The following is a 23239-nucleotide window of genomic DNA, read 5'->3' on the forward strand; positions in this document are numbered from 1 at the left end:
TATTTGACTTCAGCTCTGTCTTTGTTGCATTATCCATCATCTGAACATTTACACTCCAATCGCTCTTTATTCCAGTCATACAAATATATGCAGAGCCAGAGTTCAAGTACAAGCATTTGGAAAAATAGCAGCATGACTTTCAATATAATTTATGTATAAATACAGAGGAGCGGGCCTGTGAAGCTGCTCTAGTATCTGAGCACGTACCAAAATCCAACACAGCCCACCCCTCTTTTTTTTTTTTTTACATTCATATCAATTTACAATGTTTATGAAGTGCATTCTAATGTCAAATACCTCAACCTGGAACAAAAATACTCCAAATATGACCCATTTTTATGCTCTCTGTGTTTATTCCTTTTGTTAGCAGACAGTTAATGTTGATGACGGACGGTTCCTTACCCGATCGCAGTGTTCTGTGAAATATCACGCAGCATTGGGATGGGTGACATCACTGACCTGAAGCATAAATATCATAAAGACAAGTAAATAAATAAGCACGTCAGAGTTGTCATTCTTGGACAGCTCTTCCTTCAGAACACTGTTTTCAAACATTAAAACGTTCAGACAACATTTACATTAAAGTGATAATAAAGCGGTGTTTTCTTACTTATCTGGTAGAATTGGGTCGTCATCAAGATTTAATGTACCTTGGATTCCGTGGCACAGCTCTGCGGGGATCTCAGTGCCCTAAAGGAGGTAAAGGTGGAGTTTGTATCAAGTGATAAATGGTGATTTGATGTAGGGTGTCCGTGCAGCAGCCACGGAGAAACAGCATTTACTGACCCAGTCATATTAGTTACTAAACTCTGTATTATTAGATTCTGGAAGTAAACCTAAAGGCATTTTTGTCCTGCCACCAACAACGGCATTCTTACACTTTTGCCATGAAACTCCTTGATTACATTTATGTTCCCCAGAGGATGAACTCCTCCCATTTTGGATTTTTGATAATCTGTCAGCACGGCATATAAAATATCTATAATCTCCCAACATGCCTACAGAGGAGGTGTTTCAGTCCTCTTCACTGGCCCTATAGGTGTGTAACAGTGACCTGAATTTTATTTTTATGACCCACGTCTATTTTCTAGATTCAAATTATCAGTCTGAGACCCTTCAGTTGACGGAGATGCTTAACCTTCTTACTGTCAAGGTTACAGTCTCTTTTATCACCACACGCAGATATGATGTTTTCGCCTGCACTCAATTCCCAAAGTCTGTTTCCACTGCATTCTCACATTTTGCTTTCATCACTACACAATCTTTTCCACCTCAGAAAACTTGTCTGTGATATTTTTGATTTTATGTGTTTTTATGCATGGATTGAAAAGGTAAAACCTTGATCATTTTAGCAAATCTATGACATGTTCTCTAATGCCATCATCAGGACAAACTTGAGATATTTTGCTCTATTAGTAAGTCTATCAAACAGATGGATCATCAATATGTTTTTGGATCATTGTATTTTTACTTTCGGTTTTATGCTGTGCATGTCTATGCACTATTATTGACTGTGAGGCACTTTGTAACTGCTGTTTTGAAGAATGTTATATAAATAAAGTTTATTATTATCGTCATTAATTCTTTTAACATTTGATTAGTTGGCTTTATATGTATGTCATAGACAATGTTTGCAGTTTTGCATGCTTATGTATTCTTTTGCTTCACTGTTTAGGAGTGCTCATGAAGAATATTTCTCCCAGTGAGTTAAATATGCGTCTGAACAACAATTGCTTTGGTTTACAAATGCATAATCAACAAGACTAAATCCAACCCAGACAACACCTGCAGAGCCACACAAACACATCTGCAGCACAATGACACAGCAAGTAGTGCAGAAAGTTTGATCCACAAAACCACAGAAGAAGACTATTATTATTATTACAGAGCAGCTGACTGTCAGCTGCATGATGAACTACACCACAGCAAAGATAATCAATATTCATCTAAAGAAGCAATTTAACAACATAACTACAAGAACCAAGTTTCTATATCATCATTTTACTGTGAAGCACTTCAGATGCTGCATGTTGTTGTTGTGCTCCCCATCAGTGGTGGAAGAAGTATGCAGATCTTTTACTAAAGTGAAAGTGGCATCAACCACTTGAAGCTTTGAGCAAAACTTAAATTATTTTTAAAGACATACAGATGTCAAGTTTTCAGTTTGATTTAATTTAGTCTGAACTTCTTGTGACTTATCCAGCTGTGGGTTTTGTTACCTCGTGAGATTCTGTCCGGTAGAGTTCATGGATGAAGTCAAAGAGTGGGTGAGATTTCCCGAGAAACAACAAGTCGCTTCCCAGACTGTTTCTTTTCACTGCAACAGAGAACAGATTGAAGCTGTGATCAGGGAGGGAAAACCAGTGAGTACTGGGCAGACTGGAGCTCTAAAAGTGCACAGGACTGGATGGTGGAGGAGATGAATAGAGAGATAATGGGATGGAGACAGTAATGACAAAACAATACAACAGGCTTTGATGACAGAATGAAAGAAGATACTGGATAAGGGACTATGAGTTAATTAAAAAACAGAGATTAAACTGTCTTTTGTTGAATAAAAGAAGAACTTTACAATGAAATGAAATAAAATTGTTCTCTTAACTGTTGTCACAACAGCTGGTACTACCACTGGGTATTGGCTCTGATTTCCTGAATCAATTCAATTTGAATTTTCAAAGTTGTGATTTAATTCCCAATTTGCTTTCATTCGATTCAACTCAATATCGATTTGATTTGGGATATTTCGGTTATAATACTAATTTGGCTTGGAAAAAGAGATTCTCAGAAAACTAATACTGTAAATTGCACAGGGAATTACTTAAATAAAGAATAAATACAGAACAGGATGAGAATTAAATATTTTGTAACTAAATGTTGCTTCTAGAGCAGCAACGGTAACATTAAAACAGCAATGTCACTGTATAAAATCATGATCCTACTGGAAACAAATCAAAAATGTCTATGAAATAAATAATGTTCCTGACATCACAATACTGAGTGAAGATTTAGACAGAATCAAGAACACAGACATCAGTTATTCTCCTGTCCTCTGTGCTTTTTTTTAAATATACTTTAAAAGTCCAGTTTCAGTCAGACTAACACATTTGTGAATGTACTGTGTGTTTTATATGTCAAGCCTTATGACTCACAAAATCGAGAAACAGAAGATTAGTTTCACAACAAGAAATGCAAAGTGTTCACACTGGGTGGTTTGACTCACCTTCCTCGGTTGTGAGGTCAGGGTAGACATCAGCCAGAGCCGCCCTCAGCCGTCGTTCATCCACAAAAGGCAACAAGGCCACCCCTTCAAAACAAAGCACATACAAAGGGAATTTATCGTCTAGTAACAACAGTGTGCCACCCACAGACTGAAATAAATATGCATAAGGGCAAGAAGAAAACAGGCGCTGGTAATCTAATATTTTTCATTGGATTTTAAACAATTTTAACAATTTTTGGCTTTTTACATCAGTGAAACTGACAAGTTTAGTGAGAAACAAAAAAAGAGAGTAGTAAAAAAAAAGGCATTCTTCTTGACTTCAGGAAATTGTATCCCTAAATTTGTAAAGTAAACATAAGCCTTGAGAAAAATATGTAAGATAATTGATTTATCCCCAGGGAGAAATTTCAAGTCATAGCAGCAGTACATGACGGAACCATGCAGTAAGAAGGACTGTACAAACAAATGTCAAAAGTTGGAACGTAAAAGTAAAAAGTAAGCCCCTTAAGCACATGTATGCATACAGGCTGCATTAAGGTGTGCAAAAATGTAATTTTTAAATTCAAAGTCAACTCAGTAGTCAATTCTGCCATATATACTGGACATAGACAAGATTTAAATGCCATTTCTCTCAGACCCCCAGTGTAAACATGCCAGTACACAAAAAAGAGTTAAAAAAAAAAAAAAAAAAAGTACTAAATAAAAGTAACAAAATTACAAGTTAAAAAGAGCAAAGTGTGCCTTGCCAGAACTTACAAAAAACCACATTCTGTGAGGGCACTGATTACCTTAACTGTGTCCCTCGAAGAGAGGGAACAGGTGTTTATTCCCAATAATGATATAAATCTGCAGGACCAAGACTGATGAAACTATCTCCACCACACCTTTAAAAGCTGAAAGTGACTCACCCTGCCAGGCGTATTTCTTGCCGTTGAGATCAATGGCAAAGTCGTCCGGGTAGAAGTCGATGATGGAGGAATCCTGTGTCAAAAGAAGTGTTTAAAATAAAGCAAAGAGACTTGAAAGACTGCAACTTGTATAAAGATGCGGCAGCTTATTCAGTCAAGGGTCAAGTGAAAACTATTGTGCTCTGAAACAGTCTGCATTTCAAAAATTTCATTCTGTGTCTTTATTTCCTATAGAGCTGTTGTGTTTTTGCAGAATTATTTTAAGCAAACCTATCTTGACTTTGACATTTTTATAGCCTTCTGAGTTGACACAAAACCTCCTAAACTCTCTTTGCACCTCCCTCTGGACTCAGCTCTTACCGGACTGCTCATGAGGTTCCGCCATGTTGAAGGCAGGAAGTTGCCGCTGGCGGCAGGAAACACTCCCATCAGCTGCTCCAGTGGCTTAAACTGCACAAGACAAATACACAGAAGTTATGTACACTCTTATTTAAATCCAGCAAGTCTTGTCTTTCATTTTCTTTAATTGAACTCCATTGAGGGTCATTCATGTCCAGTGATGGGAGAGGGGTGCCTAGATTTATTGGATAATATTCAAAGATGTGTTTCAGGAGTTATGCTTTTTTAATTAAAATCTTAATCCTAATGGTCAGTATCAATATTTAAAAACTTTATTTATAACTTTTATTGTAATGGCCTTTACACACAAAGAGCATGACAAATGAATGATATGGAAATGCGAGATAGTCGCCCGAGTTGTTACGAAGCAAGCAGCGTACATGTCAAGGGCTTTTATTGTGAAAGGTAAGAACAGAAGGAGTGGATCTGGTATGTATTGCCTGTCAAAGTTGAAAGAAGTAATAAAGTTTGCTGTCTTGGTTCAGACTACAGAGCCATCATATTGTAGTTTTGATGGTATAGGCACAAAGTGATTGGTTGAGTACATCATTCATGGTGTGAAAGCTCAGAAAAACTGGCCTTGTTCCAAAAAGTAAATAAGGAAATAAAAAAACTTTTTCCATATGTAATGCTCAAGATCTGAAAATAAACTGAAGTAAAAGTACTCATGACAATAACAAATGTTTGAGTGATATAATGACATACGAATTAATCGTATAAAAGAACACGCCCCCGGTGTGTAAAGGCCTTTAGAAATCGAAATCTGCTGTGGTGTTTTAGTGAATTTCTATAATAACACCTCCACATGGTGTAGATGACATAAAAAAGTGACCTACAGTCGCAGTGACTTTACTGGCATTTGATTAAAGCAACATTCAACATCTTTTTGTTGGAGTGCGATCACAGACAAAACAGAGACAACAAGAAGAAGAGAAAGAAGTTTTTAATCCATTCTTACCGGTTTAGTGTCCTTCTCAAACTCAGTGAACATCTCTTTGATATCTTTGAAGTCGGAGGCAAATGGAGCGTAGTGGAACGGGAAGTACCACTTCCAGGAGGCACAGCCCTGCAGATTGAAACAGAATCAATCACATACTTTAGTATGAGTTTACATGTCAGATGAACTCCCAAATAGGCTATATAAACCAACCACAGAACCTGTGTATTTAGATTTAATTGAGGCCAAAACCTACAATTGTCTTTATAAATGAATGATTTGTAGGTTATTTACAAGTGGTTTACTCTTTAGTCTATTACATAAATTTCAGAAAATAGAAAAAAGGATGTCTTCAAACTGTTTTTTTCCAACAGTCCAAAGATATTAAATTTATTATGATATAAACTAAAAACTAAAAACTACATTCTTACATTTGAGAAGCTGCTTGGCGTTTTTGTTTAAGACTTTTTGTTTAATAAGTGATGATTAATTACTTGTCAGCAAATTATCTGTTCAATTTATTATCTCTTAGAACCAACAGTTAACTTTGATGGCTGGTTTTGATTTGATGCTCTTCCCTTTGTGCTACAGAACATTTTAATTATTAGACTTGTAGGACTTTCTGGACTGATGAGGACAAAATGAGAAAAAAACGCACATAAAGATGATGAGAAAATCAAAAGAAAAAAGCTTTTCTTTGCCCTTTTTCCAACAAAAGATCCACTGCAGCACAAAGCTTAAAATCCAATCTGATCACACCAACGTGGCTATGCTGACATTTAGAAGCCTTCACATGCCTGAATCCTGATCAGACAGAGAATGTTTTAAACTATATGTATGAAACTGCCTTCAGACTTGGAAGTCAGTGGTGTGTGAGGGCTGACTGTTGTTGCTCTTAGGAATAGATCCTCTGTGCTGTGAATTAGGGCTAAGCAATCAACCGCATTCAAGCTGACATCCTGATGAATTGGAACACAATTTTCAAAACGCAAAAGCTGCGATAAAAAAATAAATAAATAAATAAAAAAAACAGAAGCAACAACAAAAAGCAGGTTGGACACACCTGGACCTGTGGGCTCCATGTGCACACATGGAAATGAAAGTAGGTGAAGACAACGTGTAAAATGCCACACAAGCTTTGATCGTGCACTACTATCGTATGAAAATGGCCAAGGCCAGATCTATGTGCAATCCACATGTTTACATATAAAATGCTTTGCTGTGGCAAGTGTGTGTTCAAGCAAGAGAGAGAGTTACACAATGTGCTACAAGCAGACAGCCGTTGGCGATTGGAGCAGAGTGTGTGTGCTTCTCGACCATGGTCTGGAACCAACAGCAGGAAATGTTAATAACATGTTCACAATGAGGCAGAACAAGTCTTGAACTCATAATATTGTACTGTGATTGAAGGTTTTTACAATACAATAGCTAAATAAAAATATTATTCATATCAATTCATCCCTTTTCATCATAACACACAGGCCTGGCCCTCATGAAAAAGCTGTTTGCATGTTGATTATATCCAATGTTGTGCTTGTCATACTATAGAATGATTCATTGCTTGTGTGAAGAGTAATACAGCAGAGAAGGAACTTTAAAAAAAATGCATACTGAATCACATTAAAAAATAAATAAATAAATCATCTAGCCTTCCTGTGAACACTGCAGCATCTAGGCACAAACTATTCTTCAACACTTGCTGAAATACTCTCACACCTCATACACACCTCTGTGTTTTCAAATGTTTACATGGGAGCAGAGACGAGGAAGAAGAGCAATAGAAAGAAGTAACCCTGCAGATCCAGCATTTGGACCACTTACCATCTCGCACCAAAGAACGACCTTCACTTCCCACAATCCACCTCTGAGAAAACAAGGCCCTCTGATAAATCCACCAATCCTCACATCTCAGCCAATCTCACCGCTCTATTATTAAAGATGGTCATTCAAATGATAATATGGGACTTTACCATAATAAAAGCTTGAGGAGGCTCGAACCTCAGCATTCAAATAATCGCACAGATCATTTATGTTAATGCGAACAAATGTTTTGTCTCGAGGAGAAATTCATTTGTGACCTTGGCCGGTTGGGTCAAAGACCACAAACCACCACAATAAAAAAAAAAAAAAAAAAATTACATTTACTGTTTCGTAACAAGGGACACAAGGAAAAAGCTCACTGTATTATCCAAGTAATTAAAGTAGCATAATGAGAAGCTTCACCACACTCTCGTCTCTTCATCTTGATTCAATCATATTAAAAACACTTTGTTGCCCAGTTTTACCAACCAATAACCAATATATTTATTATTAACTAATCTATTAATTATTTTTCTGATTAATGGTTGGTCTATAAAATTAGAGGGTGATGGTCAGCTCAAATGTCCAAAACCCAAAAGTTATTTTTTTATGTCGATTTCCATGATATGTAAACCAGGAAAAACAGCAAATCATCACAAATGTTCTACAAGAAATTTATGAAGAACGACTAATTATTAAATAGTTGGCAATTAATTCTCAATCTATCGACTAATTAACTAACCGTTTCAGCACTAGTTACAATTGATGAAGCAAATCACCCTGTAGTTAAAAAGAAAATCAAGCAAAGTGCGCTTAGACCGACTGATTTGGAAAAAAAACGAATGAAATGAGTTACTGAAAGTTTTACACATTAAGTTTTGTCTGATATAATGCCAAAAAAATATAACACAAGTTATTACGCTTTGCCTACTTTTTTTCTGTCTGATTTTACTTATCTTTATGTATGTATGTACACACATTAGATATTTTATAATTATTAAGCAGATCTGGGCTGGCGATTAAAGACAACATAACATTCAAGACTTGGCACGATGGAAAAAGTCCTTATTTGATTTGTATCAGTTAAATTCATCAAGATCTATTTAGATCAAACTAATGTCAATATCTCATAAGTGCCTTTCACTTTGTGTGATGAAACCTACATTTATTTTTGCTCCACAAGTAAGCAACACTGTTTTCACTGAATCTAAAAACATGCCTATATTATTATTTATAATATATGCATGTAATATATTACAATATTTTGTCCAGACTGAAAAAAATTAGAAACACTTCTTAGTGTAATCTAATAGAATTCAACATCAGTGGAAACAGCCTCCAAAATGACCATTAAGTTGAATTAACAACAAATATGAAATGAAAATGAAAAACAAACATTTTAACCTATTGGACAACATTTGGGCCTAATAATAAACTGCCAACTGTAAACACATAATGAAAGTTTAAGATCAAAAAGGCAGTCAAGGAAATTAAAACTGCACTCTTTCAAATGACGAACCACAGCCAACACATGAATATTCACAGGTAAAAGGTACAAGCATTAAGGCTGATATTAGGATTGTACAAATAAATATTGCATAATTTCACTGAAAATGTCCATTATTCTGAAAAATGGATTTATTCAGTTAGTTAAAAAACTAAAATTTTTTGAAAAGAAATTAATAAATGACAAAAAAATGAAAGCAATATAAAAACATACAAAACACTGCCTCCATCAGGGTTTCAGACCTAAAGTCTGAGATACAGAACAAATCTTTAAAATCTTTTGGGTAAAACCAGCTCTGCCTTCCCTTATCATTTGGCGAGGTGTGCGTGACTGGAACTCTGCGCCGACGGCGGACAGAACCGTGAATGTGTGGCAGCAGAGAGCAGACACGTCCCCATCCGCCGAGGGCCCGCTAATGAATTCATCCAGAACGGCCCCCTGAGAGGGGCTTTGGATTGGCGAACATGTGGAGTCAACACAGAGCGTGCATATAGACAGCTCACAATCAGCCCGGACAAATCCCCGCGGCTCAGCCCAAAGATGCCCCGGCTCTCCTGGAGAGGGCCCACAGCTGATCATTTCATTTCAAGATAAAGATCAATATTTTACAACAATAAAATGATTTAGTGTATAATCACACAGCAAACAATAAAGTGGAGACACTGATATCTCTGCTGTGTGGAGGTTTATTTGTTGAGACACTCGACAGTAAGCACTTCTTGACTTTCAATGAAAAACCTGTCGCTCTGTTGAAATCGCTGGATGCCTAATAGGTGTCTTTGCTTCCTGTCAAATGATCACTTGTTAAACGGAATGACTCTAAACCCTTTGCAACATGATTTTGGATCTGACTACAGAGTTATTTTATGTTAGAGTACCTCATCAAAATAATCAAACAACTGTCCAATTAACAATTTTATGAGAAGAAAGAACACAGATCTTTAGACAGTTTAACAGACATGCAGAGTGTTGAAAATTTTAAGGCAGCTGCATCATTCATCAGTCAGAAAAAAAATGTGTTTGCATTTAGACCTTCCTTCCCTATAAAATAGTTTTTAAAGTTAATTTGGATCAATTTTACCAGAATTATTTGGGATCTTGACAGAATTTGAAACTGTTACTGAGAAACAGGATTGGAAAAGTTCATCAAACACGTGGTACTTTTTTTTATCAAGTAGGGCCACATGCAGTTGAATTAGTTTGAAGTGGAGGTAGAAATGTTGGTCTTGTGAAGCGAAATGAAAGTGAGGGGTCACCTGAATCACAAGAATAGTTCAAAGGACGCTGTTTTAGGCCACGCTTAGTAAAGAAATATGTAGTTTCTTAACAGATTAGAAACATTCCAAATTAAACACTGCCATTAAGACAGTTCAGGATGTGGCACTATTTTAGTGTATGCACACATCACATACAGTGATTTCAGTGTTACCTGGTAGTAGTAGCGCAGCACCCAGCAGAGACCCTCCACGTACGACCGAACCACCTTCTTTCTGAAATCCTCATCTGTCACGTCCACGTCAAACTTGGTCTTGTAATATCTCTGCTTCCAGCCGTCCTCCCACAACCTGCAGTACACATGCACATAATTCAGTTTGCATTAAATACAACACTTTACTGAGCCAAATTATACAGCGTTCAGCTATCAATCAACCTTTTGACAAAATCACGATGTACGCTCACAAAGTGCAGTTCAATGCACCCACTATAATTTACGCGAGCCACATCATGTCATGTACTACTCCCAAAACAGAACCAATATTAAAAACAACCCAACTAGGGGCGATGGTGGCTTAGTGGATTAAGCAGGTGCCCCATGAATAAATGCACTGTCTGTGCCGCAGCAGTCGCGGGTTCAAGTCCAGCTCGCGGCCCTATGCTGCAAGTCATCCTCTCTATCCCCCTTTCACACTGCCGATCTGTCCTATCTAATAAAGGCAAAAATGCCAAAAAAAACAACCCTACTAAATTTTTCAACAGATTTGTGACAAAAGTCATGAGGGAAATCTGCTCTACTGCAAAACAGCTGATCCAAAATTCTGACATGGCTGGATCAGACATCATCTTTTACTCTAAAAGTAGTACTACCACAGTGAAGAAGTACTCTATCACAAGCAAATGTATGGCATTCAAAATCTTGCTTAAGTAAAAGTATGCAAGTATTAACATCAAAAAAGTAAAAGTACTCATTATATAAAATGAGAAAAAAAAGGAAAAAAGTGTCAGAATAATTTATGTACTTCAGGTTTCGCACACATTCATTTATTTGTGACGGCTCACCACAATCAAAACATCTGCAGCCACAAACTGCTTTTACATTTTTGGAGCTGGACCGTTCATTAGGAGCGCTATTGGAATATATACAGTATATCTGTTGTGAATTTCACCACACTCTTGGAGCGCACAGTGAACTCTGGACACAGACTGAGCAGCAGAACACCAGGCCCAGTGAAAGAGAAAGCTAATCATTAACTTAATCGATCTGATCTGATTAGCTCGGACCAGTTCGACTGATCAATTATCCACCCTGTGACTCAAACTCCTCAAATTGAAAGTGAAAAAAAGAGCTCATGACATGTTCCACCTGTGCTGCATTCACAGACTTGCAAAAATGTCAAAATGTAGAGTGTGGACACAGAGTTGCGTGCAGTTGGCATGCATTCATAAAGGAGGAATTACTGACTGCAGCTCCAGCAACAGCCCTACAGCCAGCTAAAATCCCCTGAATGAGGTGAAACGATCTGCAGAGAAGGGCAGGGTGAACTTGATGCTGCTAAAATGGAGAGAAGTTTACCACAGTTCATTTACACATACTACCCACATTGTCATGGTACAAAGCTAGTTGAAAAAAGGCAAAGTATCCCTAAAGAAATGTACTTGTGTAAATGAACTTACATTCCATCACCGGTCATGACCTCTACAATTTTAGGACTGAGAGGAAGTCTTTTTTTAAGTTTGAGAGGAAGTCTGAGCCTCAGTTGACTGAGATTGCACAGAAAAAGAACAACTGCCCGACTTGAAGCAGTGTGCTTCTGGGGACGTTTTGGTCCCCAGATTTTGCTGAGGAGTGAGTGCTCTTGACTTCCACGCTGCAGCACAGACGGAGAGAGAGACCGCACCGTGGGGGGAAGAAGTGGTGAATTTACAGCTCACAGTAAGGTAGGAGGATACAGTCTCTTGATATTTAGTGTCGGCAAAAAATGTGGTTATGCATTTGCGATCCACCATTAGTGCTTTAAGCTTCTGTATAGTGTCTGCTCAGCTTAATGCCCACAGCATTGTTTGTTCCCAGACACATAGTATACCTCAGTTTCTAATAGGGGATGAAGAGTTTGTTGATTTCTCGTATTTGCACTGGTAATTTGCATGATAAACGCATCACAAAAGACTGAGATATTACAGTCATAGATTTTGAGTTAGTTAAAATTACTTTTCACTTTTAATTCAAAAAGCAATGTGTTGTATTTTAGCAGTGACTGAAAGCACTGAAAGCAGCAGAAAGGCAGAGCTGTGTGCACTTTTATATGTGTTTATTGTGAATAAAATTGTTTTCACAATATTCAACATTATCACAGTTTCCTCATATAGTGCATTTTTATGTCTCATCTATCATAAATTTGATTTCTCGCGGCAATCAACTATTTTAATGCATTGGTTTTATCATTACTGTTTTACATCACATTTTCTATTGTTTGTGACCTTGAAATGGAAATGTATTCCACTGCTGAACATGAGTGGAAGTGACTCTCGAATGAGACGATCAGATGTTTGTAGAGTAAATGTACCTAAACGATACATTTGCTTATTAAAGTGCTGCTCTGTTCATCTATAGGCTGAAAAAAACTGTTTTAACTTCCTCCCTGCTGCTGGAATAGTTTAATGGCTTTGACTTCTTGGTAGAATTGAGGTGGCGATGCTGCTCTGCACACATAATCAAGGCCGTCCAGCATCTGTGTGGTGGATCCTTGGAGCGGCCCGCGGGGAGCGCCGACTCCTGAGAGGAAAGCCTCCATGAATACCAATTTAGCCCGATGGATTTAGCAGCTTTGATGAGTGCGTCACAGAGGAATTTACTGGAATATTCCTGCTTTCCATATTAATCACGTGCAGAGGGAAGTGGGAGCTGTTCAGCAGAGGGCTGAGGGTGTGTGTGTGTGTGTGTGTGTGTGTGTAGGGAGAGTCAAACAGCTTGTGCTGCAGCACTGAGGCATTAATGAGTGAATCTCTCTGGTTGTGTTTGTTAACACAATCTTCGCTGACAGAGCTAGTCTGTTAAGATTTATTTTAAAAGGGATTTACTGACTACATGCACACTATTTGGTGGACACTTCTAGTTAATGCATACTGCTTTACCAGCAGGGACTCTGTCAGCATCAAAAGAGTTTATTTTTGGCTAAACTAGTGAGGCTGGTAAATTTAAAAAGTTACAATTTGAAACAAATTAATTTTATCAGTCAACCAATTTCAAATACTAATTACACAGTGCAACATTATGTCTCTATAATCTACAAATGTGAAACATTAAAACATTAAAGCAACAAAAGATTTTTAGTATCTTTGAGTTGGTTTTTTTTTTTTTATTTACATAAAAAGTGTAAAGTTTATATGGGGCCTAGCGGGACATTCAGCGTGAGTGCAGCACTCATGTAATGTAGTAAACAAGCGAACAGTGCTACCAAAGGAAGAGCAGTGTCTCTTTTCCTCTGGTACAAGCAGCTGCGGACATGCAGGCAGCGGCACAAAGAGTAGCATGAAAGTCAAGAGCCTCACTCCATAGCAGAATCTCGGGATCAAACTGCTTCAGAAAGCTGCTCACCACATCATGACGGTTGAATAGTTAGCATATGTAGAGCCCATTTGATTGGTTTATGTCCAGAGATAGAACATGGTGGTCAGAAAAGAAAGTTTTAGAGCAGGTAAAGCTGTTGTGCAACTGAAGCCTTCAAAGCTGGGTTCGATTGACTGAAGCTGCGTATGAGGCGGTACAGAAATGTAAGACTGCAGTTGTTCATTTTACAGGGGACCTCCTCCAGTGTTAAACATCAGAGTGTGATACAGGTGTTGAGGAGTCATCCTACATGTTTTAAAAGTAGTACAAAGCCTTCAGCGTCCCCAGAGGGAGCTGTGTGAAGTCTGTTAAATGTCCTTAAATGAAGACACTTGAGTCAGCGCTGGTCAGGTCTGAAGACTGCAAGTTTGAAAAGTAAAACTAGGATTACTGCCTCACAGTTGTATGCCTTCACAAATTGGTCATTTTATAGTTACATTTTACTTCCATGTCTGTGAAAACATGGATGCTTCACACACAACTTCCCCCCGGCAGCACAGGAGTTCTATACAACCAGCCGTTTCAAGATGGACACCCAAGATAAGTGTCACCAGTTCTGTATCTGACCAAATGTCTCCCTTTCCGTTTCTCAGATATGATGTTGAAATATTGCCAACATCATATCTGAGAAACGGATAACATGATGAAGTCACAGTGAAGTTAACCTTTTGAACATACCCTCATTTGGTAATTTTATCCTACTAGACACTTGTGTGAAATTTTGAAAAAACAATGTATAATTTCTTAAATACAGTAAGAAACCTCCCCGAAAAACAAAACATATTTTGAGTTCACATTGACCTTGACCTTTGACCTTCAACCTACAAATTCCATTAAGTCAACTCTTCGTTCCAAGTAGACTTTTGTGCTAAATTTGAGAAAAGGTTCCCTCAAGGTGTTCTTGGGATATCGCGTTTATGAGGATGAGAGGGATGAAGTCACAGTGACCTTTGACCATCAGGTCATTGTTGAGTCAAAGTGGACAATAGTGCCAAATTTGATTAAATTTCCTCAAGGCACTCTTTAGATATCATGTTTACAAGAATGGGATGAATGGACGGAAGAATAAACAGCCGACTGTGATCTCCGCCCAGCTTGTGCAGGTTTACCTGACGTTGTCTTCAGGCTCCGGCTCGCTGTCACTGTCCTCAGCCTTTCTCTTCATCCCCCTGTTGTCTGCGCTGCCGCTGGGCCCTGCAGACTAGGCAAAAACCAAAACAGAAAATACACAAATCAGAAACCAAAGCAGAAAATTAAAAAGAAACAACTCATATCTCATTTTTTAATCAGTACAACAGTCTCAACAAACATGATAGCAAACGTCATATCTCCATCAAAGTTTATTTTCCTCCAGTATGCGAGGCAGCTCATTGGATTTAGAGTGGGTAATGACTAATAAATCTAAATCTACCATCTACAATTTACAAGTTGAAGATATCTTGAATGCTTGAATCTTGAACGCACATGACTTGCTTCTCATTCAGCAGCAGTGTTTAAGTGTTTTAACTGACAAAAGCCTGGAGAGGCCTTGAGTCTGTGAAATCAAACATCATCAGAATCACTCAACAAAAAAAACCAACATTTTTAACATTTACTTTTCAATGTATCGTAAACATAACACTGACAACTGAATAACGTAATGAACATTATACTGGTGAATTAAGTATTAGGAGGATATTACAGAATACCAAATGATAGAAAAAAGACTGTAAACTGAACTGAAGGAGAGATTTGTTTAGGAGAAACTCGAGAATACAATTTATAGGATTCCGATGTGCTGAATAAGAGTCTGATTTTTCCATCCTATTTTGTGGTTTATATGTTGATTTTGTTATTATTTATGTCCCGTTCTCACTCAAAAGCTAAAAACCAATTACCAACTACTGTTCAAGCAGTATAATTTCATTTTTTTTTTGTTAATGAAAGTCTCTTTTGTTTGAGGTTAAAATGATTCAGTTGTAATTTTGGTTGTTGATTCTTTGAATTCACTGGTCTTTTCTTTACATCCATGTCTGATTAAAACAGTAAATATTTTAGCCCTATAAACGGTGACATGCAATGATGCGCCACTACAAAACAATGTCCGTCTCCACCGGAGCAGCGCTAAAACGTTGATCCAATTGAGTCGGCACTAAGTTTGAAAGAGAGGCTGAAAAAGTAAGAGATATATATAAAGAGAAGTTTTCACAGACCTCTGTCCGTACTGCTTTCGTTTTACTTTTTTGCCAGCATGTCACACAGCTCTGCTCCACTTATGGCTGATGTTTTGTACATGTTCACTTTTTAATTGAAAAAAAATCAGTTTGTCATATCAGCAGAAATCAGCATGTTGGATGATTCCAACATTTAATTTTAAAGCCAATATCTGCCGATGCTAATGAGGTGCTGATATTATTGTGAATACCTAAATGTTTGGTATTTTTGCTCCAAAAGTGACTCCAACAATTAATTGTTGATTGCTAAATTGATTTATCAACTACTCATTACAACTCTAAACATTTTCTATTGTGATTTTCCAAACTAAAATCCTAACAAAAACATTCCATGCTGGAAAGATGAACATGCTCATTGATAATATCTTAAATTTAAATCCATATTTATACATTATAAATAAAAAAAGATATTATAGCATCAATTAGAAATTACTTTTCAAGATTATGACTTGTATTAGAGAGTGATGTTTGTTTCTTGCAACATCATAAAAACTACCAAATGTTTGAAAGATCTTTTTACTGCTAACAAGACAAACATGACCTCTCAGCACTGCTGTCTGTGTGTGTGTGTGTGTGTTTTTATGTTTGAAGGAAACTGATAGAAAGAAAAAAAATCATTACAACAGCTACGTAGCCTTCCTTTTTTTCTGAAGCTTTTGTGCTCATTTCATTCATGTGCTAATGTATGGCCGCCTATTGTTGGTCGATATATTTAAAGCTGCACACGGGCAGGAAATTTAACAGCTTGACAGATGTGTTAAATAGAGACGTGACCATGAACTGAAGAACAAGACAGCATCCACATTCAAACAGACTGCTGCTCAGTGCCAACAGCCACAATACAACTTCAACTGTCCACAAAGAAAAGGTGATGCGGTTTAAAAATGACTTGAGTGCGAGTTTAACCTGCATAGATGCATAGGTGTGTTTTTTTTTTTTTAAACGACTAAATTTTCATAGTTTGCTACAGGAAGTATGATCCTCTGATTTTGGACATATGGTGTTCATCAAAGACTTTTAGAAGAGAAGGTCAGAAGAGTGTTAAGTATTGATGATAATGGCTTATGTAGTGACTGAGAAGTAAAAAAATATTAAAATGTCAAATAAGCTTAAAAATATCGCAAAGACCAAGAAGATTGAAGACAAGACTTAATATATCACTAACTTTACCTGATGGATAATGTTGTCAAAATGATCCCCACTGGTATCCTCAGAGGAACAGAGCCAGACAATAATTCTAGTCTTGCAATAATTATTATCAATATTTCTTTTTAAGGATCTCCCATTGAAAGGAGGAATATACGTGAGGTAGCCTGGGAACCTGACGAATCTGTGAGCTAATGTTTTATTTGCTCTAGCAGATCTGTCTGTTCTCTCTCCTGTTTAGACAGATTTCCAGCCGACCTTGTTTTCTTTGGGGCAATCACAACCATGATTGGGGTGGACTGGATACAGTGACAGACAACTGTAATGACGCCATTATTGGCGCGTGCACCTTTGCACAAACCAAGAGAACACAGTGAATGGCATGAACCTCACTTAGTGAGGAGGAGCGCTGGTGAGGAAATTTCTGAGACAACCAAGATGGCTGCAGCTGATATGGAGCTTTCTCTTTATATATTTTTTCAAATGTTGATAAACACTCGTTTACAGATACATTGATGCAACATGGTGACAGCTCATCTCTGCATGCTGTAGTCCATTCACATTTGTCTGTTGCTCAGCACTACGTCATGCTTTGATTGATTGTAAATCTGTGTCCAGAGAAATTAGAGAAATATTTGAGGATCTTGTGAACCAACTCACTATCAATACCTTTGAAATAACAGTTACAACGAGGACTGAATTACTTACACTATTTGAGTCTACCTGCCTATTCAAGTGTTTTAAGGTTTTAATCATCATACATTCATCCAGGAGTTGACTCTTCTCTCCCTGACAAAGTTTGTTTTGTTGTATTTTATAAATATATTACAATAAAACCAAAGCAACGCTGTTTATGTTGTTATGTGCACATGTCCACTTTCCATTTTACAATTTTATTTAACACTTACATTGCTACCGTTCCTTATCGACGCCTTCAGGGATTGAGCAGCATCCTTGAGGAAAAAAAACAAACAGCACGTCATCATCATGGCTGCACTCCTAAGATAAAATTTCAGCACCATGTTGTATTACAAAACATCCCCTTTTCCTGAAAAGATGCACACATATACAAAATACCAGTGTATCATCTTGGTTATGTTTTATTATCAAAATTCTAGTCAATATACTTTAGGATTGCTTAATCATATTTCTTATAGATTATTCTCCTCAGTGTAAGGATACGAGATATCAGTTTTGTCAACACTACAAACTGTGACTAAACTCTATAATCACATAAGTTAAATAGTAAATTACTATAACAATATAAAATCCTATAAAGTTTTGTTTGAATTGTCAAACTAATTTTAAGACCTGGAATTTGTCAGAATAGTTTCCCAGGTTTTAAGGTGTCTTAAACAAACACCCTGTCGTACCCTGTTGTGCTGCATCCTCATGTCAAAGGCCTGGTGCCGGGCGTTCTGGACGGCCTCAGGTCGATCTCTTCTCCCCAGAGCCTGAGGGGCAAACTGGCCCGTGGTCAGGTAAGCGGGGCCCCGCTGCTCTGCCTGCGATACCAGAGGAAAACTCAAAATGTCATTCCATGAAAAATTCAGTATACGAACAATGACAGTCCATACACACCGTCTTTGCTAAAACATATAAAACTCAGACTTAAGCTTTTGCTTTTTTAGTAAACATCAAGATCAGTGTTAGTGTTTGGACTATTACTGAGATGATGGACCGGAAACTTAACCCTGTGGCAGTAGAAGGGTGGGGTTCAGGCCTGCATTCATACTGAGAAATTATCACCTACTACTAATGATCAGAAACGTATGCTAACATCAGCTGATTGAGCAGAAATTGAGAATGTAAAAACTCGAATAAGCTCTAGTTTGCATCAGTACTGCAGTTTGTTTTCTACATGCACAACTATCTAGTCCTGTCAAGTTTCATAAGGTAGTTTGCCAGCTAGTAAAAAACAAATCAAATGAAAACAAAAATTTAAAAAAACATAGATATCGGTATCATCATTAACATCAGCCATCTGTTTTACTCACCTTCATCCTCTTTCGTTTCTCTTTCATTCTTCTCTTAAAGCTTTCCTAAAAGAAAGAATACGTGAAGATGTCAATCACAGAAAGTAATTAATGTTAGAATAGAAATATGTATTACTGTGGTAAAGTATTCTGACTGTAGTTTTTGTCTCTTAGGACATTTAAACCTCAATACTGTTTTCCATAACCTTATTTTGTAAAATATTAATTAAGTTCTTGAATGTTAACTGTTGTCTAAATACAATAAGCACTACAAGATCTTTAAATAATCTTAAGTTAAATTAAAAAATATATATATTTCAGGAACTATTAGAGAATAAATACCAAATAATTGAACACAAATATTTGGTTCCCATCACCCTATGCTATAGAAACGATCTTTTTGATCCAAATTAATACTCTCCATTTGCTGAACAATCACTGAGTGAAGTTTAAAAAATTCTTACATCGTCCTCTTTGCGTTTCTTGAAGATGTTGTCTTCAGCCACGCCCACCGCCTGCATGATCATCTCGACTCGCTCCAGGTTGACATAGCCGTTCTGTGTCAGGTAGCCCTACAGACAAACACAGGCCTGGTTATTGTCATAGTACCAGGGCTGCTTTAAAGAAAAAATAATACACAACTGGAAACACTGAATGATACAAACTCGTGATGATACTCACTCCAGTTTTGTGCACAACGTCTTTGTAGATGTTGACCAGCCGATCTATTGCTCCCTCTCTGTAAGAAACAAAAGCAACACCGGCGAATACTTAAAGAGGAGTCATTGATGTAAATTTAAATGAGTCGGGATTGGACACTAAACTGACACCAAATGCTGATTTATCTCAAACCGAAGCAGGATATTTGGCTGCCCTCTCAGCCACTCTGGCAGGAAACCAACAAACATTTAAATAAGACTACAGAAAAGTAGTGAAACAGAACAATAGGAGCCTAAGCTTCGCCACCAGTTTTCAGTTTCATCAGTGTTGGAGGTTAAAGTGAAGTGATGGCACATTACAATTACTGTGAAAGTGAGTAATGAGGCTGCTGACAGTAAAGAAAACACCTGCACCGTCTAAAGCAACACAACTGTCCAACAATTACCCCAGATTTGGTTAAGCTTAAAGAAAGCAGAAGTCTGAAAGAAACCTGGAATAAATGAGTTGGCAGGCAGAGTAAAAAAAAAAAAAGAAAAAATCATACACCTGCATATGTATATTAACTACAACTTTGTTCCACTTAAGGACTTGAATTTAGACAACTGTTTCTGAGTTTTTAAAGGATAAACAGATACAACCGCTACCACCAGTGTCTAATTCTTTCATCATTAGAAAGTTGTCCTGAAGCTTACCTGATCTCTAGGGACGGCAGGTGCGGCAGAAAGTCGTTACCAACAAAGAAGCACATGAAGACCCAGTCATCAACACTTCTCTCAAAGTCAAAGGTAAATGGCAGGCTGGCCATGGTCAGCTCTCGGGCCAAGTACTGAAAATATGGAGGGAAAGCAGAATTAATTAAGGTTATCTGGTAGGTGCTTTCATTTTTTATGTCCAAAATTCTTTTAACCATCGTAGTTCAAACAAATCCATAATTATATCAGAGAAAACTAGGTGTTATTAATCATAATATCTGTCTAAATGTTTTTATTTTTGAGGGGCATGATATAGAGAAACTGCAAAATTAGTACATTGATGTATTTGAATGATTGGCATATATTCTACAGCTGTCAAAATCAATGACATTAAAAAAACCCTCTCAAATGGGACATAATCAGGTTCTTAGCCAGAGCAGAATCAGTGTTTTATATGGTCCCAGTCACTGACGAGTTATAAGACAAAAAAAAACAAAAAAAGTTCTGCACTGAAGTCAAGCAAACTGAAGAGCAACAATAATAATTAACAGTTAAACAAATATTTTTGTACTGCTTAAGGTATAAATTTAACACTGTTGAAGATCATGTTCCCCTAAGTGACAATGAATACAATGAGCAACATGTATAGAAAACATTGTGCATGACACTGAGACATTTAAACAAATCCGCTAACACGTGTGTGAAATAAATAATGTCCTTATAAGGCAATGACATGCGTCATTCATTAGGGTTTAATGGAGATCAGACGCTATAGGGAAAATCTTACCTCCCGCAGCACACAGAGTCTGATAAATATGAACTCCTGTTCAGCTGCTGGCATCGTGTCTGCAAACTCATCGTGCTGAAAGAGAGGAAGAACACAGAGAACCCAAGTCTTTTTTAAGGAACATTTCTGGATACACACACACAGAAATATGTTAAAACATTAACAAATCATACGTGACAAGAATATCATCATCATCACATTAACAAGAGCAAAATTCACTTCAGATTAAGATTAAAAAGATAAACTGACACGAATTTCTTAATTTTCCATTAATGTTGCTGTGATCACTAAAATTTCCATATTACCGCACAGAACATGCTGACTTCTGCTGTTTCACACTCGTATGGAAAATGGACTACATAATCTGTCAAATTTACAGAAAATGAAAATATATCATAAAGCATCTTTGTGGTGTTTCTTTTTCTCCACATTTGCTTTGTAGTTTGTCTCTTTAGCTAAGGCAAATTTCTATCCGTAGTTCTGGTATTTAACAAAAAATTCTATCATCATAAAACATTTCCTATAACAGTAATTCCAAAACTCATCAGACATATTTTCAACACATTTTCTATATATATTCTAAATTTTGACAGAAAACTCCAGAAGTCCAAGCGGAGCTCACCTGTCCTTGTTTCTCCCTGGCCATCCCCTCACAATCTTTGATTTCATGACCCAGCTGTCCACAGAGAGCGCAGGGACGAGGCTTGTTGGGTTTGAACTCCTCTCTGATGATGGTGAAGTTTGGCTCGTGGGTGGCCAGGCCCAGCATGATCAGGTCAGCTGATCATCAGTCACCACACAGAAGAAAAAGGTGTTATTTAACTTCCTAAGTAGTCGCAAACAATTAAACAAGCGCACTACTGGCTGAAAACATTAATTTATTATTTAACTTGGATTTTAATTCTCACCATCAGCTCCACACAGGCAGTGGTGTGTGTTGGGGTCGTGGTTGGGTTGAGCTGTCAAAGTGAAGAACAGACGTGTCTACAGTCACCAGTGTTTGATACTGACTTTGATATTCAACAAAATATTCATCTTTCTGTGTTTATCAGTCTGCTGTGAATGTGTGATATTGACTTGTCTCATCTTGTGTGCTTTGTATGATTTTGCACATGTTAGATGCATTTTGTATTTGCTAGTAAGGTTGCATTTTGTGGTCTTTTGATTGTTTAGTCCTGTTGTTAAGTTATTACCGGTGGTATGGTATTTGTTCATTTTTTTACTTTTTGGTTGTTTATGATGTTACCTGCAACAATATGTATATTAATGTAGTAATTTGTGTCATTTATTAAAGTTAGTTAGCTGTACCTCTTTGTCTCCTGATGAAGTCCATTATTTTGTGTTCACCTTCACCGGGAACACTGGCATCAGACAGGAAGACCTGGAACAAAAAAAAGGACCAAAAGGTTACCAACTATCAACACTGTCCATATCAACATACGACCAAGGTGCAACATGTCAGCTGCCAAAAAGTGGTAAACTAAAACATAAAGCAATAAATGGCAGTTTTTGGCAATTTTACCATTGATATTTCTTGATTAATGTATCTACTGTTTTATTTTTTTAAAAAGTCATAATCTGTGAGAAACTTCCGTCAAAAATTAAAAGCCTGAGCACCAAAGTTACACGCACCGTGACGTTCTTCCATCCTGGATCATTGCTGAGTCTGTCTGCAACATAGTATCGAAGACACTGTGCCAGGTTGTCCATAAACTCTGTTCCCTGGAGACAAAACAAGTTAAATCTTGTTACTCTCTGATATAAGTCAAATATATGTCACTTAATTTACACTTGAAAAAAAATAACAACAAAAAGACACACACACATCGAGGAACATGTGCACTCTTTCACAAGTGTGCCAAGCTTACATCATAAAAAAACAAAAAGCAAAATACAAATTAAACAGACAAACCAAAAAGCAGCTATAAACATTATAAACACAGCACTAAAGACACCAGACTATCTGGTATTAAGCATAAAATACTGGAAAAGGACTCAGTTCTTATCCAACTTACTGGAGTGATGCAGTTGCTGTCAAACCTCTCTTTAATCTCCTCAGGTGGAAGATAACCTCCTGCAGAGAAAGATGCAGAGTGAGGTTACATGGAGCATGAAGGGTTAACATCAAAAGACAGACATTAAACTCTGGATGTGTGTGATTATGTATCA

The 23239-nt window shown here is 37.2% G+C and overlaps 1 protein-coding gene across 1 annotated transcript in view; it reads right to left on the reverse strand.

Annotated features, from left to right (window-relative positions):
• xrn2 (5'-3' exoribonuclease 2) overlaps positions 1-23239 on the reverse strand; it is a 49247-nt gene that overhangs the window by 21926 nt on the left and 4082 nt on the right. Inside the window, exons 5-25 of the mRNA XM_042503818.1 lie at positions 23086-23144; positions 22703-22792; positions 22379-22451; positions 21979-22029; positions 21693-21850; positions 21071-21145; positions 20284-20417; positions 19613-19670; positions 19396-19503; positions 18953-18997; positions 18329-18460; positions 17864-17908; positions 14706-14797; positions 10201-10336; positions 5486-5593; positions 4489-4578; positions 4129-4201; positions 3221-3304; positions 2220-2317; positions 611-690; positions 403-459 (exon numbers count right to left, since the gene is read on the reverse strand). Coding sequence (XP_042359752.1) covers positions 403-459; positions 611-690; positions 2220-2317; positions 3221-3304; positions 4129-4201; positions 4489-4578; positions 5486-5593; positions 10201-10336; positions 14706-14797; positions 17864-17908; positions 18329-18460; positions 18953-18997; positions 19396-19503; positions 19613-19670; positions 20284-20417; positions 21071-21145; positions 21693-21850; positions 21979-22029; positions 22379-22451; positions 22703-22792; positions 23086-23144 — 1846 coding nt within the window. The remainder of the gene's footprint in view (positions 1-402; positions 460-610; positions 691-2219; positions 2318-3220; positions 3305-4128; positions 4202-4488; positions 4579-5485; positions 5594-10200; positions 10337-14705; positions 14798-17863; positions 17909-18328; positions 18461-18952; positions 18998-19395; positions 19504-19612; positions 19671-20283; positions 20418-21070; positions 21146-21692; positions 21851-21978; positions 22030-22378; positions 22452-22702; positions 22793-23085; positions 23145-23239) is intronic.

Source organism: Plectropomus leopardus, chromosome 16 (assembly GCF_008729295.1).
Source record: "Plectropomus leopardus isolate mb chromosome 16, YSFRI_Pleo_2.0, whole genome shotgun sequence".
Classification (NCBI taxonomy): Eukaryota; Metazoa; Chordata; class Actinopteri; order Perciformes; family Serranidae; genus Plectropomus; species Plectropomus leopardus.